Raw genomic sequence first — 16,612 nt, forward strand, 5'->3', positions numbered from 1 at the left:
GACCCTCCCGACGCTCTCCCCTCTCATGCTCTCTCTGTCTCTCTCTCTCAAATAAATAAATAAAAAAATCTTTAAAAAAAAAAATTGCTCAGAACACTTACATTAGCCTACAGCTGGGCAAAACTTATTTTATACTGAAGTGTTGAATATCTCATGTATTTTATTGAATGCTGCGCTCAAAGTGAGAACCAGAAAGGCTGTGTCGGTACAGACCACTTGTTTACCCTGTGATCACGCGGCTGCCTGGGAGACGGGGCTCCCTGCCACAGTGGCGCATTGAGGGAGAGTACTGTACTGCCCATCCTTAGCCCAGGAGAGGCTCACACTTCAAAATTTGAAGTACAGTTTCTACCGAAGGCATACTGATTTTGCATCTCATAAAGCTGAAAAATCACTAAGTTGAACCATCATAAATCAGGGACCATCTGTATAATACAGTGATGATGAACAAGGGCTTTGACCTAAGAAAGGTGAGGGTTTTGCCATTTATTAGCTGGGAGACCATGACCACTGGGTTACTGACCCAGTTTTTCCGAACCAGCTTCCTCTAGAGAATGAGGCTAATTGCACATGCCTCTTAGGTCTGCAGCAAGGACTAAGTGAAACACGGGCAGATACTTAGCACAGTGACTGGAACGGCAAGCATACAATAAATACTGTTTATTTCTCTAGATTCTAACTCAACACCCCACCCGGGACTGTGACAGCTGGCCAAGCCCTGGCCATGTTCTCCCCAGAGCTGGGACCTGTTCTCCACAGCCCTGGCTGCAAGCCACCACCTCTGACAGTCCCAGAAGTAGGCTGGGCCCTACGGCCAGCCGTCAGATGGGCATTAGCCAGGCTCCACCTCTTTGGGTAACTCAGATCCTCCAGCAGGTCCTGACTCCCTCTACCCGAAGCCGCCCGCTCACATCCAGTTCCACAGCTGTATCTAAGGTCAGGCCCAGAGACCCCACCGGAGTGAGTCTGGGGCAGCTGCAAAGGCGTAAAGGTCAAGCATCGGGGGCCCAGAACCACTTACGAGCTCCTGAATCTGAGCTTCCTGAGCCGCCATGACATCATCACTGTGCTTTAGCTTCTCCTCAGACGCTTGCAAACTCAGCTCGAGTTCTTTCACCTGAGGGGGAAAGAGAATCCTCCTTTCATTCGAAAGAAGCTGAAGAGCGGTAACATATGGCTTTAAAAATCAAATCCATTTAAACTGTAAAATGGGTTCATTACAGAAAAGTTTTAAATTAGAAAAAAGACACTTACACATCTACCATTATACAACGCCACCATTCTAACATCTTCTCCTCTGGTGTATTTTTACGACCTTTTTTTTTACAACTTTGTATACAGTTCTAGGAAAACTTTGTATTTTTCCTCCTCACTCAAGGTTCCTTCTGTGTTCCTGTGGGGTCTTCAGAACTTAGACTATTTCCTTCAAGGACACCTCACAATTTACTGAACCACTGCTTCCAGCACTGGCGGTTTCCCCAACTCTCCCACCTGAGACCATGCAGCACTTAACATCTTCACCCAACGTTCTGTGACCTGGCTTGAGCCACTTCCTTAGGATAGATTCCCGGAAGTGGGATGACTGCTCATGACACAAACTTGCACTCATTCCACAGGCATCAACCCCCACTGACTTTGCACGAGGCCGTGCGGCTGGCCCTGGGGACAGGACCCCGCCTGTCCGCCCAGCTGGATGTGGCTCTCCACTGGGGCGTTTTTATCCGGCTCGAGCCATCTTTGCCAATTTCCCTGCTAAAGTCCTCTTGTTTGCTGAATAAGGTCTGACCCTGAGGAAGCTTACTATTAAAACCTAAACACAAGGAAGGTTGCAGCTTTGTCGAGAAGAAGCAGGTACCCAACGAGAGGAGGACACTTTCAGGTCTCATGGATCCTCTTACACATTCACATGGAAGATTGAGCTAAAGCAACTCCCAGAGAGCAGTGTATTCCTACAGAGTTCTCGAGAACAGTAATGTTATTTGTCCAGAGTCACAAATTTTATCAGTGGTAGAGCCAGAACTGAAACCTAGTTTTTTAAACTCCTGGGTTCAGAAAGTAGCTACCCAAGTCTCAACTTAGAGGCAGAGCTCAAGAAAGATTCAGATCCTCCAGAGGTTAAGCACAGAGTTATCATATGACCTGGCAATTCCACTCCTAGGTATAAACCCTACAGAAATCAAAGTAAAAGCTCACACAAAAACCTTGTTCATAGGGGCGCCTGGGTGGCTCAGATTGTTAAGCATCTGCCTTCGGCTCAGGTCATGATCCCAGGGTCCTGGGATCGAGCCCCACGTCTGGCTCCTGGCTCCTGGCTCGGCGGGGAGCCTGCTTCTCCCTCGCCCTCTGCCTCTCCCCTGCTCATGCTCTCTCTCTCTGTCTCAAATAAATAAAATCTTAAAAAAAAACAAACAACCTTGTTCATAGCGCTACACTAATGTTTATTTTTCACAACAGTCCATGGACAAATGAAGGGATAAACAAAATGTGGTACAGACATATAAAGGAATGAGAGCCTTTTTAAAAAAAAAGCTTATTCAGCCCTGAGGCACCTGACTGGCTCAGTGGTAGAGTATGTGACTCATGATCTCGGGGTTGTGAGTTCAAGCCCCACTAGTGGTGTGGAGTTTACTCAAAATTAAAAAAAAAAAAAAAAAAAAAGGCTTATTCAGCCTTAAAAAGGAATGAAATTTGGACACATGCTACAACATGAATGAACCTTGAAGACATATGTCAAGTGAAATCAGTATGATTCCGCTAATATGAGGTTCCTAGAGTAGTCAGATTTATATGGACAGAAAGTAGAATGATGGTTGTCAGGGGCTGGGGGTGGGAGAGAATGGGAAGTTAGTATTTAATGGGGACAGAATTTCAGTTTGAGAAGATGAAAACGTTCTGGAGATGATGGTGGTCATGGTTGCACAACAGTGTGAATGGGCTTCATGCCACTGAACTGTACCCTAGAAATGGCCAAAATGGTAACTTTTATGTCATGTATATTTTACCACAATAAAAAGATAGATATTCAGAAACAGAAATGAATTCTAATAAAAGAAACCAAGCTGTACTGAGAAATAGAGAACTTCAAGCATATTTATCAGGAAATAAGATTTTAAAAATGAGCTATGCATTTGCTATGGTCTGAATGTTTGTGTCCCCCATATTCATGTGGAAATCCTAATGTCCGATGTGATGGTAACAGGAGGTGGGGCCTTTGGGAGGTGCTTAGGTCATGAGGGAGGAGTCATCATGACAGGGTTAGTGTCCTTATGAAAGAGGCCCCCCAGAGATCTCTTACCCCCTTCCACCACTTCACACTCATTAAACTGGCAAACAAAACAAATGGCTGGACAAGGCAGCAGTGCAGATGCAGAAACTCCAGGGGAGTAGAGCCAGGGGCAGCCCCTGCAGGAACGTCCTTGTCCTACTTAGTCACATTAGGTCATATGCATTCTCTGTCCTCAAGGTGACAGGGACAAGGCTATTCGGTGCAGTGAAGCCTATGGTGACAGGGGGGCGGCCAGCTGGATGTCCAGCATCTGGTAGATAACCACAACGTGGAGCAGTAAACACAACGACGTGGACACGGACAGAGTGGAGCGGGTGAAGGGGACGGTGTGTGTGAACTATATCGCTTACGTAAATTCACACACATGCACACAAAACAAGGCCGCCCATTTTAAGGTAACCCCACAACACAGGGATCTGTAATAACCCCATCAGAATGGTTTCCTGTGGGAGGGGAGGCAACGAGGATAAAAGAGAATAAGCAAGAGAACAATGTTGTGTGGAACAATGGCAGCGATGAGGCAAGAATGAAGAAGATGACTAACAGCCATGTGTAAGTAAGAGCCGAAACAGTCCCTTCAAAAGAAAACCTCTGAGCCCAGGGGATTCTCCCTCAACGATGTTGTCCAACCAGGCTACCACCCAGAACAGGAATCCCTGGGAGTGAGGTCAGTACCCGAGTCTCCAGGATGTCAATGGCCTTGGCCTGGCTGCTTCTGGCTGCCATGAGCTGCTGTCTGGTAGCCTCCAAATTCTGCTCAGCAACAGTTTTCTGTAAGTTGAAAGAAGAGTAAAAGAAAACAGTCACTTTTCCATTGAATAAATACTTATTGATGTCTACCACATACTGTGATTTGCCTGAGGCACAGGGGACACAAATGCATTAAAAATAACAGCTGAGATAGAATTCATATATAATGAAGTACACACAGATAAATCTGACACACTCCTTTGACCTTGAGGCTGAGGCAAAAGACTAACAAAAAAACAGAGTGCAATTAGTGCCCGCAAAGATGCGTAGAGCAGGCCACTTACCGCCTTAGGAAAAGTGGGTGCTTCCTAATTCACAGGTGGCCGGGGCGGGGGGTACCCAGGCAGAGCGATGATCAGAGGAGTCGTGAAACAGCCTGGGACATTTGGAGAGCTACGACTTGCAAAAAGCTGAAGTAATAGTGGATTCGGGTCAAGAAATAAGACTAGAGAGTCAGGCAAAGGGGCAGATCATGGGAAGCTTTTTATGCTGCTGAAAAGAGTTTGAATTTAATTCTGTAGGCAATATTTTTTAAAGTGGGGTTGTCCACACACTGGTGTTAGACTAACTTGGTGAGGTCTTACACTGGGCCTACTGAAAACACGATGTCTTGGGGCAGGAATATACACTCTAAACAAACTCCCCAAGTGCCTCCTATGCACACTAAGCTTTATAATAATGATGATGGCACAATACTAAGGATCATAATATTAACAGCTGAAATATACAGAGACCCTACTATGTTTCAGAGTTTCATTCTAACACTTCACATATTGTAACTCCTTGAATCCTAACAATTCTATTGTTTGGTACAATTATCCACCCTATTTCACAGAGGAGAAAACAAACACAAACAGATTAAGTTACTTGCTCTAAGTCACCAACTAGTAAGTAGAAGATGCGATATACAAACCTAGGCAGTCTGACTCTAGAAATCAATTTACACCCCAGAAACCATGCTATACACACTGTAGACTGCAGGGGAGCTGGGGAAGAAGGTTAAGGGAGCAAGGCGGCCAGGAATTCCAGCTCGGCAGTGGGCGCGGAAGACCACCTCAGGGGTGAGGGAGGAGACCAGTGCTGGGGAGGCCAGTCTGGAGACCTCTGCTCTGGACTAGGCTAGAGTTGCTGGGAGCCCAGAAGTACAACAGTGGCAGTGGAGATGGACATGTTTAGTTGAAATGAAGACAGTGAGGATCTAATCTAGGCCCAAGGTCTTGGCTTTGTCACCTTTGTCACGGTGAGGTCAGTCACTGGGATACAAAGAGGAGGAGGAACAGAATATGGGCAGACAATGGGCTCAGGCCTGATGAGAAAGTAAGTTCACCTACACCACTGGGGAAAAAGCCAATCTGCTCAACAGCCTCGCTCAGCAAAGGAGGGTCCCCTCACTGCCGAAGGCGATTCCTGCTCACGCCACAGGCAGATAGTAACGATTTTCCTTGGCCACTGGAAAGTGCAAAAGGGTGGAAGAGAGCAGGGTGGTAAGATAAGACAGCCCGAGCGGCATAAATTACCAGTTGGGGTTCACTGGTGATTAGGATGCTGTTTGTTCATAGGCATCTCTGAACGAAGCTCTCCCTTTGCTGAGGAAAACATGGTACACACAGGTGACAGGTGGCTGTTTTTGCCATAAGCAGGACAGTCTGAAGATAGAGGGAGTACTCTTCTCTCCCAGCTGCTTGTGGACCTTCTGGCTCTGCAGCTCTAGGACTGTATGAAATCTCCAGTGTTCCCACTCCCTCCCCAGCAGTGGCTATCCGAAGAGAGCTAGTTACCTCTTTCAGCAGTTCCTGCACATGTTCTTCTCCTGATAAGTTCTGCTCTAGTTTCTTCTCCAAGGATGAGACCTTCTCCTGCAAATGGGTGATGAGTTTTTCCTTCTCTTGAGTCTCAGCAGTGGCCTGCAAGTGAAAGCAGAGATTACATTACACTATAACCCCTTTCTCCCTCCCACTTTCTGTCTCCTCTTGGACCATCACATTTCCCCGAAATTATGTTCTCAACTGCCTCTCAGAAGAACACAAAGCTAAGAAATCTTCCTTGAAAAGGGACACAGAAGATGCCAGACCGGAACCCAGCACGACCCAGGCACCAGTTCAGACCTAGTGCAGCAAGAGGCAATCGCCCATTCAACTTAAGCAACTGATGATGTGGGAAAGAACAAGGCTATGACCTCAGTGGAACGCAGCCAGGACCTTGAGAAGATGCTCCTCTTCTTTAAGACAGTCCGTTTGTACTGTCATGATCTACTACCTTCTACTCTCACCAAGCACACATTTAATTCTATTAGTCCATCCAACAGGACCTACATCTTTAGCCCAGATGCCAAACTTGGCAGAGGAATCCCACTCAAGAAGGACCCCACAAGCGCTACAAATGACCAACAGAACAATGTTGCTGGAAATGTGGGGCTGGATGAAGCAGTAATGATGCCAACGTAGCTGACTTAAGGGCTAAGAGAGAACTTCTAAAACCCCACAGGATCACATACATCCTGGCTCCCAGCACAGTGACCAGGGCAGAGCCACTGTGCACCTCACACCCTGGCCCCAAACAAACAGCTATCTACTTGATCTCAGTCTATCTCTTTAGCAACGATGGCAGTGATGGTGGCGGCGGCTTGGAACTTGGCTTCTCTCACTATTACTAATCTTCAAATGCTGCTTAATGTCAAAGCAGAGGATCCAGGAAGCTTTGATTACACAAGTTCGTAGATTCCCAGTGGTCCTTGCATACAGTGAAGATGCCCATTCTCCTCTCCAAAAAAAGTTCGTATAGGGGCACCTGGGTGACTCAAACGGTTAAGTGTCTGCCTTCAGCTTGGGTCATGATCCTGGGGTCCTGGGATCGAGCCCCGCACTGGGCTCCCTGCTCAGTGGGGAGTCTGCTTGTCCCTCTTCCTCTGCCCCTCCCTCAGCTTGTGATCTCCTGCTCTCAAAAAAAAAAAAAAAAAAGTTCCTATAGCATCAACTCTTACTGTGAAGCCCTGTACCTCCTCACAAGCACTCTACTTCCTTACTTTATGCTTCTTTTGATCTATCTCAAGCTACTTTCATGTTCAGCTTGGAGCCCAGCCAATCTCTCCTCAGAATAAAATGTAGCAACTTGGGCTTAAGATTTTAAGAGGAAGCACTTGCCATTCTAAATTTTCACAGGGGGCACCTGGGTGGCTCAGTCAGTTAAGTGTCTGACTTCGGCTCAGGTCATGATCCCAGGGTCCTGGGATCGAACCCCGCATTGTGCCCCTCACTCCCCACTGTCCCTCACCCTCTGCCCCTCCCCCTGCTCATGTTCTCTCTCTCAAATAAAATCTTTAAACAAAAAATTCTCACGGGGTGAGAGTATAGGTAGCAGAGGGTTCCAGAGATTGAACTCTCTAGATTCAAGTTTCCATAATTCAGTAAACTTTTATCAAGTCTATACCGTGTGTAGTCTTCTGAGGATACAACCAGACATAGTTCCTGACCCTCAGAAGCAAAGTGGCTGGTGGTAAAGACACATATACACACAATTAATTATAAAATAATACAGTCATGCTGCAACAGAGGGACATACAAGGGCTATATCAGAGTCAGGAGGGATTAACTGTTTAGGGAAATCAGATCAGGCCTCCTGACGAGGCAAGTCCAGGGAGAAGGGGGTTGGGGCAGAACGAGCCTGGGTACAGTGCAGCACATGCAAAGAGGTGAGGGCCAAGTTCAGCATGACTAGGAAACTGGGAGAAGAGGTAAAGACAACTCCCAAGTCTGTAAACTCAGATGGCTGGTGAAATGGTAACATGATACAAAACAGAGAACACGGGGAAAGAGTTTGATAGGAAAGAAAAAGAGTTTGGCCATGATGACCAATCATGGTGGGTCTCTCACTAATAATGCGATAATCATAATGTGTAGCAGGGTGGTAGCAGTGGTAGCTAGAGTCAGCAGAGCATGAGGAAGCACTTCTCATGCTCCCTAAAGTCCTTCACTATGTCCATTTAGAAGGAAACTGAAGCTTAGGAACTAGCCCAAAGGCACATACCAGTGATAAATTAAAGATTCAAGCTCAGGTCTTCTGGAGCCAAAACCTGTACTCATTCTACTACACATCAATGTGAACTTGAGAGATACAGGTGACTCTACTTTGAAAACCAAAGTTTTGGTGTTAGGCAAAGTCAGGGACAGAAAAAGAATCAGTCACCAATTTCTATTTAGTCTTCTTGTACACCATATCCCACATGGAGCCCTCCTGTCCAGTCTGGATGCTTTACTTCTAGCCCCCAACACCTTATATGCTACAGCTAACATTATCCTTAATGGTGAAAAAGCTTTTCCACTAAGATCAGGTGCAAGGCAAGTATGTCCCCTCTCATCAATCCTTTCCAACACTGTATTAGAAATCCTTGCTAATGTAATAAGACAAGAAAAGGAAATACAAGTACATAGATTGGGAAGGAAAAAAAAGGTTGGGGGCGCCTGGCTGGCCCAGGTGGAGGAGCGTGTGACTCTTGATCTTGGGGTTTTGAGTTCAAGCCCCACACTGGGTATAGAGATTACTTAAAAATAAAATCTTAAAAAAAAAAATTGCACTTTTTCAACTTTTCTGGATAATGCCTAGTTCTTTTCCATAGTAGTTGTAGTAATTTACACAGTCCCATCAGCCACAAATAAGAGCTTGCTTGGCTTGTTCTGCTTCCTTGCCAACATGGTATATTATCAAACATTTATTTTTTGCCAGTCTAATGAGTATGAAATATTATCTCAACATGATTTTAATTTGCTTTTTTCAGATTACTATGAAGTAACACTATCTTTTCATGTTTATTGGTCATTATTGTTCTTCTGTGAAGTACTCATTCTTTTGCCCCTTTTTCTACTGCTCCTTGATTTTCTTTTTCTCCTTGATTATAGGAGTTCTTTATATATCTCCTGGCTGCCATGCTCCCTTGTCAGTTATATGGGTTACAAATGTCTTCTCCCAGTTTTTGCCTTGTCTTCACACCCTTTACAACCCTCTTCTGATGAAAATATGCTCTTACTTTTAGTACAGTTGAATTTATTATTTTCCTTTAAGTTCACACTTTTGCTTTTTTATTTTTATTTACTTTAAAAAAAATGGTTCCCCTTTCAGTGGGATTTCCATTTTATTTATTTGTTTTTTTAAAATAATTTCTATACCCATCATGGGGTTTGAACTCTACAACCCCCAGATCAAGAGTCACATGTTCTACTGACTGGATGAGCCAGCCAGGTGCCCCCACTTTTGCTTTTTTAAAAGACCAGAAACACCCCAAAGTTGATGGTCAATAGGATGGATAAATTTTGGTAACTTCATACTATATAATTGAGAAAAGAACAAATGATAGCTGCATGATCCATATGCATGATTTTTAGGAATACAATGTTGAGCACCAAAAAGCAAGTTTTAGAAGAATACCTACAGCCCAATTTATATAATTTTTAACAAGCATGAGAAACAACAGAAGATACATACTGTTTAGGGATAAAATAACAGCAAAATTATAAAGCAAAAAAAAAACCACACAAAAAACAAAAAACCGAAATGGAACAGTTTCTAGATTCCTTACAAAAGAAAAAGAAATGGAATGAAACAGTGAATGGCACATGGGGAACCTCAAAGATAAACATATTATTCTTTTTAACCTGGCAGTTAGCTACCTAGGGGTTCACTGCCTTGTTATGCTCTCTACCTTATTAATAAACGTTACATCTATTCAATAACGATACGGACAACAAAAAAACTGACTCCAAACTCATGACCTTTGTGGTAAAACTGTCCTTCCACTGGTGCTCTTAGCCCAATGACTGACACTATCAGCCACTCAGTTGATTAATTCAGAAATCATCACCAAAACTTCCTTTTCTCTTGCTCCTCCTACATCCATTACATTAGCAAGTGGGTCAGTCTCCTCACTATTTCATAAATCTGTCTACTCCCCCATTATCTTCACCACCACTCTTGTCAAAGCCACCATCTTATGCCTGGACAGGCAGAAGAGCTTCCTAACTGGAAACCCATTCAACGTTTCCTCCTCAACCAATCCATCCTTCTCTCACTCAGTGTGTCCTCTCTTCCAGTTCCCTGAATGTGCTTATTCTTCTACTGCCTCAAGGTTTCTGCGTTTATAGTTCATACTGTTCCCTGTTCCTTGCTTAAAATTCTCTCCCACTGCCCCTCCCCCTCCACAGCTCAACTGTTACTTCCTCAAGGGATGTGTTCTCTGACTCCAGGGCTAGATCTGATCTGATGCCATTAAAGGATCCTACAACATCCTGTAGTTTTCCTTCACAGCACACATCACAGTTTGCAATTATATATTTATGTGATTACTGATTGATATGACTTCCCCTCTAGACTAGAAGTTCCACAAAGGCAAGGGCAGTATCTGCTTTTGCTCACCACAGTATTTCTGACACCTGGCACAGAGCACTAAGCCTGGCACACAGGAAGGCTCCAATCATATTTTTAGAATGAAATGAGGGAACTTATTAGTATAACCAGTCTAGAAAATTATTTTTTCCCCCATTATAAAATGGTTCGATGGTTCTAATTGATATCAAAGGGTTCCTTGAATCCCAAAATTTTGTGTATGTTATCCCCCCCACCCCTGTGTATTCTGTGCCCTTCTGCTTTCTCTGCCTCCTGCTGTACTATCCATCTTTGAAATTCCAGTTCCTCCAGGAAGAGTTCCTTGACTCCTGTGCTGGAAATGCACACCCTCCCTATGGCGTATCTTTTCCATTACGAAATGTATTTCACTTGTTTGGGACTTGTTGAGAATTTGTTTTCTTATGGTCACAGGAGGTTTGAGTTCTATAATGAAACTGTAAGCCTCTGAGAAAACACTCTTGAATATCTAGATCTTCAGTTCACTGAGGGTAGAGACCTTGTATCACAGTCATTCATATATGTGAGATCTATTTACTGGGTGACCCTTGTTGGGAGGCAACACAGTCCAGTAGGACAAGCATGAGTTCTGGGTTAGGGGGCACCTGGGTGGCTCAGTCGTTAAGCGTCTATCTTCAGCTCAGGTAATGATCCCAGGGTCCTGGGATCGAGCCCCGCATCGGGCTCCCTGCTCGGTGGGAAGCCTGCTTCTCCCTCTCCCACTCCCCCTGCTTGTGTTCCCTCTCTCGCTGTGTCTCTCTCTGTCAAATAAATAAATAAAATCTTGAAAAAAAAAAAAAGACTTGGGTTAGAATCCAGCTTTGTCACTCACTGCTGAACTCTTAATGAGGTATATAACTTCTCTTAGTTTCCATCTGGGCATCTGTAGATATGCTAAAACCTAGAGGTAAGGGGTATACAGACTTCTCATCACACAAATCTTACTCTACTATAATGATGCTGTAAGTCTCTGCTGTGCTTGAGATTAGCAGTTCTCAAGGGATGAGGGTAGAGTTGGTCATACCACCCACCAGCAGGTGTTTTTTCATATGATGGGAAGGGCGGGACTGTCAATGCCTGAAGGATGCTACTGGCACTAAGAACCCAGGGGCCAGGAAAGCTAAAGTCCTGCAATGTGAGGGACAATCATACAACTGTTATATTCAAAATGGTGAGAAGAAACCTACCACTGAGAAACACTAGTCTACAGTCAATAATACTTTTTATTCTTCTTTATAGTCTCAAAACTTAGCACAGGCCTATAATAGGAGGGCAATAAATGCATCTTGGCCAAATGAACGAATGAATTATAAAGATTATCATTTGGAACAAACTGGATTAGGCCACATCAACCATGACTGTTAACATTTTCTTATGCTCAAGGTCCACCATGTAGTACTTAGAGACAAATTTGTGCAGATCAAATGGTGTGTTTTGAGACTTCCTGCCAGGACAATACTGACCTCTTCTGTTCAGCGGTGTGGCCACTTCCATGAGAACGCAGCCTGGCTAGATCAAGAACTAGAACCACACAGACCACATGAGAAACAGAAGTTTCAGCAGCCATCCTGAGACAGAAAATCCTGATGGATTTAGTTTCTACCCCATTGATGAATCCTAGCAACCTGGATCCACCCCTAGCACTCTACTCACCTTCTGCAAATCCATGGAAAGCTGCTGAATGAACGTTTGGAGCTCTTGTTCCTTTTGCTCCAGGGCTGAGACCTTATTTTCTGCACCTGTTTTTGAAGCTGTCACATGATCTCTTCATTGAAAGAAAGCAGACAACAAACACATTTGGAAATCTCATCTAAGAGACACTCTTCTACAGGAAAAATACAGATGGTTCTTTATATGTCAGGGTTGCAAATGTCAGACATGTGAAAATTATCAGTGGAGAAGACTCCTTGGCTCTTTTTGAAGTAGAAGCCCAAAGAGAAAAATTCCTTAAATTTGCTTAAACCCAGGTTTAAGCAAAAAATCATGATCTGCCTTTGGTTACTCAATAGCTTAGAAACAAAAACACATCTGAATCACTTGGCAGGCTTGGAAGTTGAGCTTAGGCAGGTGAAGGGGAGGGAGGGTGTTGGGCGTAGAGGGTCTCGAGCCCTGGGCAGGTAAGGAGAGTCTAGAAGCCTTTGCCAGAACTGAGATCAGAAAAGTGTTGCAAAGAGCAGTGGGGAAAGGCAGGCAAGCTATAGCCGGAGCTACACTAACACCGCTTCCCAGGGGCCCCACAGACCAAGCAAGAACCTCTGCTCTTCCAGCGCTGAGCAGTGTCTCTGCAATTCTTCTAGCTTCTGGCTCAAGTCTGATGACATCTGACTGGAGGTCATCAACTCCTCCCGGGTGTGACTAAGTTCTCTGGTTCGTGCCTCCAACTCTTGCTCCATTTTCCCCAGACTTTCTTCTTTTTTTAAAAGCTGATACAAAGATAGAAAGTTTCACTGGGCCACTACTAAGAAATACTACTGAGACCTCTTTTTAAAAATATGGACCAACAAGCCAAACTTTCATAACAATTTGGTGAGCTTATAAGGGGCCCAGTAGTAAAAAAGAAAGAAAAGGAAAAGGAAGCACATTTCAAACAGAACTTTCCCGCTTTGATAAGCTGAAAAACATACATATATGATTAATATCAGAGACTACTAGGGTATGCTCATCAGCAATTAGAGAATGATGACTAGTAAAATCAGAGTAATTATCATCTATACAGCATGTAGCTATGAAAACAAAAATGCGTACCATGTGCTTTACTTTACTTAGTTCCTGTTGCTGGAACCCCTCTAATTCATCCATTTCATCCCTCCTTTGGAAAAGATTCAAACTCTGGTTCTTCATTTCCTGTAACTGAGCTGTCAGAAACCTTTTCTCCTATTTGGAGAAAGAAGACATCATCTCAGGCAATGAAGACACCACAGATCCATATTATGTAAGCAGAATGCTTCTTTAAAAAATCTACACAAAGTTTTTATTTTATTCAGCATTCTTTTTTTTTTTTTTTTTAAGATTTTATTTTTAAGTAATCTCTCCCTGCAACGTGGGGCTTGAACTCACAACCCTGAGGTCAAGGGCTGCTCGCTCCACTGACTGAGCCAGACAGGTGCCCCCAGCAGATTTCTTAATAAAGGAAAATCTTTAAAAAACTCTCTTGTCAGCAGACAATAATAAATAACAGGAAGCTTTACGGTGATATGACCAATACAGCATTATCTAACTCTCTTTAAGTTAAAAATAAATGTGTTTTAAATGATATAGGTGTGAATAAGGGGAATAAGAGCAATAATTACTTGACACTTTAAAGTTCTTAAGTTTGATTAGAAATTGCAGATATTCATTTTACATGTCTATTCTCAGTGACATACTCAACTGGATGAACAACATGAATAACTGGAGTAAAACTGAATACCCTGAAAAAATTAGATGCATTTAAGTAGAACTGATGTCAGTTAGCAATTTCAGTTAGGAAGTCAACAAAAATTAGACATGACTGTTGTCAGCAGGTTACAATTTACTAAATGACAGCTTCCCAAGATAGATTCTCTTCAGGACAAGCCCTGCTGCTACAGTTTCCAATTCCTGATTGAGAAGAAATCAAAACAGTCTAAAAATAACATTTCCAGAAATTACAGTGGCTTCAAAGACCTACATAGATGTCTCATTGCTCTTCTGGGTCTAAAATATTTCCCAGTACCTCTTTGGGCAGGGGAGTGGGGGTGGGGATCGCCTTAGTACACTGAAGTAGGTTCAGTCCTGTACGTATCCTTCACCATAAATTTAAAAGATAAAAAATAGTTCAATGAGAATTTCAACTACTACAATCTTAAGTTTCTTTTAAGAAAAGAAAACTTTAACCTAACCAATACCTCCATATTAAAGAAGACCATCATTAACACCATGTCCAGATTTTTTAAGCACAAATTTCTTTGGGAGATAGCTTGACTTTCCTGTAATTCTTTCCTTACATACGTATGTTCAAGCATTCTTTTTTTTTTTTTAAGATTTTATTTATTTGACAGAGAGAGATACAGCGAGAGAGGGAACACAAGCAGAGGGAGTGGGAGAGGGAGAAGCAGGCTTCCCGCAGAGCAGGGAGCCCGATGCGGGGCTCGATCCCAGGACCCTGGGATCATGACCTGAGCCGAAGGCAGACGCTTAACGACTGAGCCACCCAGGCGCCCCTCAAGCATTCTTTAATAAACTGATAAAATAAACTGATAATCAGATTTCTACAGAACACACACAGAGAACTGGTTTAACTTGGAGTTTTATCCCAAGAATGTAGCAACAATAAAACCCACCTACTTAATAAAATGAACAGTATATATATATTAGAAATGAGTTATTTTATTTCATTTTTAAAAATATTTTATTTATTTATTCATGAGAGACAGAGAGAGAAAGAGAGGCAGGGAGCCCAATGTGGGACTCGATTCCAGGACCCTGGGATCTCGACCTGAGCCGAAGGCAGACGCTTAACCGACTGAGCCACCCAGGCACCCAAACAGTAAATATATTTTGCAACTGAATATATCAATCTAAGAAATAATTTTTCTATCACGAAGAGTAATTTACGAGTATTCAATGAAAACAAAAAATGAATTAGGTAGCAGCATATAATCTGGGCTGAGGGAGCTGACTTTTAAATTAAAATGTTTTTCTAACTATAGGCCTGAAATTTCATCTTCCTGTTCATGTCTGGGAGCCAGGAATACATTACATTAAGCACCTACACAGTGTTACACAAGCTATGGTGATAGAGTAATCAATTTTCCTTGTCTGTGTTTAGCCAAGAAGTGCTCTTATCTGCTCAATGCTGAGCCTTGAAAAATGCCCTCCTTCCCCACTGCCTCCTCTAAAAGTATTCCTAACATTACCACAGTGCCAATTAGGGCCCCAGCAGGAAACAGATGGCAGTCTTTTTTGAGAAGAGTTTAATAAAGGGACTTTTCAAAGCTGTGGGTAAGAAAGCACAAAGCTAATGTGCTAGTAACAGTTGGGTGGGAAGGGGCAAGGGGATGTAGAGAAACCCAGGAATATCCAACTAAAGCTGTGACCTTTGGCCATGGGATACAACTAACCTGAAGGGATCCCACATGGAGAAGGCTGGAGGAATAAATCCTGACCACACTCTTCTTCCACCCACAGTTCCTTTGGAGGTCCCCCCTGGCAGAACCGTTGGAAACCAGAGGGCAACGGAGCCCAGCTGATGCAGTGTCCATCAGCCTCCAGGGACACAGAGAAAGGTAAGAGAGGGGTGGAGAGGATATTGGGAGGGGCAAACAAAAGATATCCAGCACGCCCCTCAAGAAAGGGGATTGCATGAGCTTTTCAAGTCAGTGTCGAATCAACCAGCACCCTAAGTCTAAGAGGTGGTAGAGCGATCTGTACACTGGATATCAGAAAAGCCATTTTCCAAGCCCTGAGGAGAGGCCGACATTCATACTGAGATAAAAATAAAAGATTAACTAACCTTTTCAAGCTGATCCATTTTTTCTGACCATTCCTAAAACAAAACAACAAAAAAGTACAGTTTCCAGGGAAGAGTATCAGTAACATAAGGTTTTCAGAAAACAAAACAACCTAACTCCCCCTGCAAAGCAAGCAAGCAACCAACTAAAACAGCAAATAAAAAACCCCATAAAGTTGGCTTAGTATTAAGAGAACCAAGAGTCCTAAAAGGAGAAGAAAATGAATTTTACAAAAAATTCTAGAACACAAATATAAACCTGCAGATTTTACTAAGGAGAGCACCTAACAAAGCTGTAATGTGGTGTTCTGATGCAGCTTTTCACTTTATTCGTGAGTGTTTTTCCATGAATACTATTATTATTTCTTGGGAGTGGGTAGCTAGGACCAGCTGAGTTGGTAACTCTATAACTGATATTTAGAAATTAATTTAATGAAGGTAAGAGGGACAGTCTTCATCAGCCCCTGATAATTATTTTCCTTCTTATCTTGAGTTTATCAATATGTTTTTTGCCATCTGGTATAAGTTGAAGGAAAAAGGATGATGCCCCTTACTCACAAATCACAGAACAGGAGGAAAAATCACCATTGGTACAAAAAGCCATATTCCAAGTGCCTACAATCAGAATCCACCAATTTTAGATGATATCTTCATTTATATACGTTTATACCATAGTTATCCACTAAGTATTGGTGATTAATGTCTTTTTCTGGCTA

At 43.1% G+C, this 16,612-nt stretch overlaps 1 protein-coding gene across 2 annotated transcripts in view; it reads right to left on the bottom strand.

Annotated features, from left to right (window-relative positions):
• Positions 1-16,612, bottom strand: part of GOLGA1 (golgin A1) — a 45,361-nt gene that overhangs the window by 17,487 nt on the left and 11,262 nt on the right. For both annotated transcript variants that reach the window (XM_031040053.2, XM_006744205.3), the window contains exons 7-13: positions 15,900-15,932; positions 13,172-13,300; positions 12,680-12,849; positions 12,080-12,191; positions 5,815-5,940; positions 3,962-4,057; positions 1,022-1,117 (exon numbers count right to left, since the gene is read on the bottom strand). In XM_031040053.2, the coding sequence (XP_030895913.1) occupies positions 1,022-1,117; positions 3,962-4,057; positions 5,815-5,940; positions 12,080-12,191; positions 12,680-12,849; positions 13,172-13,300; positions 15,900-15,932 (762 nt within the window). The remainder of the gene's footprint in view (positions 1-1,021; positions 1,118-3,961; positions 4,058-5,814; positions 5,941-12,079; positions 12,192-12,679; positions 12,850-13,171; positions 13,301-15,899; positions 15,933-16,612) is intronic.

Source organism: Leptonychotes weddellii, chromosome 14, assembly GCF_054177405.1.
Source record: "Leptonychotes weddellii isolate Sample4059 chromosome 14, ASM5417740v2, whole genome shotgun sequence".
Lineage (NCBI taxonomy): Eukaryota > Metazoa > Chordata > Mammalia > Carnivora > Phocidae > Leptonychotes > Leptonychotes weddellii.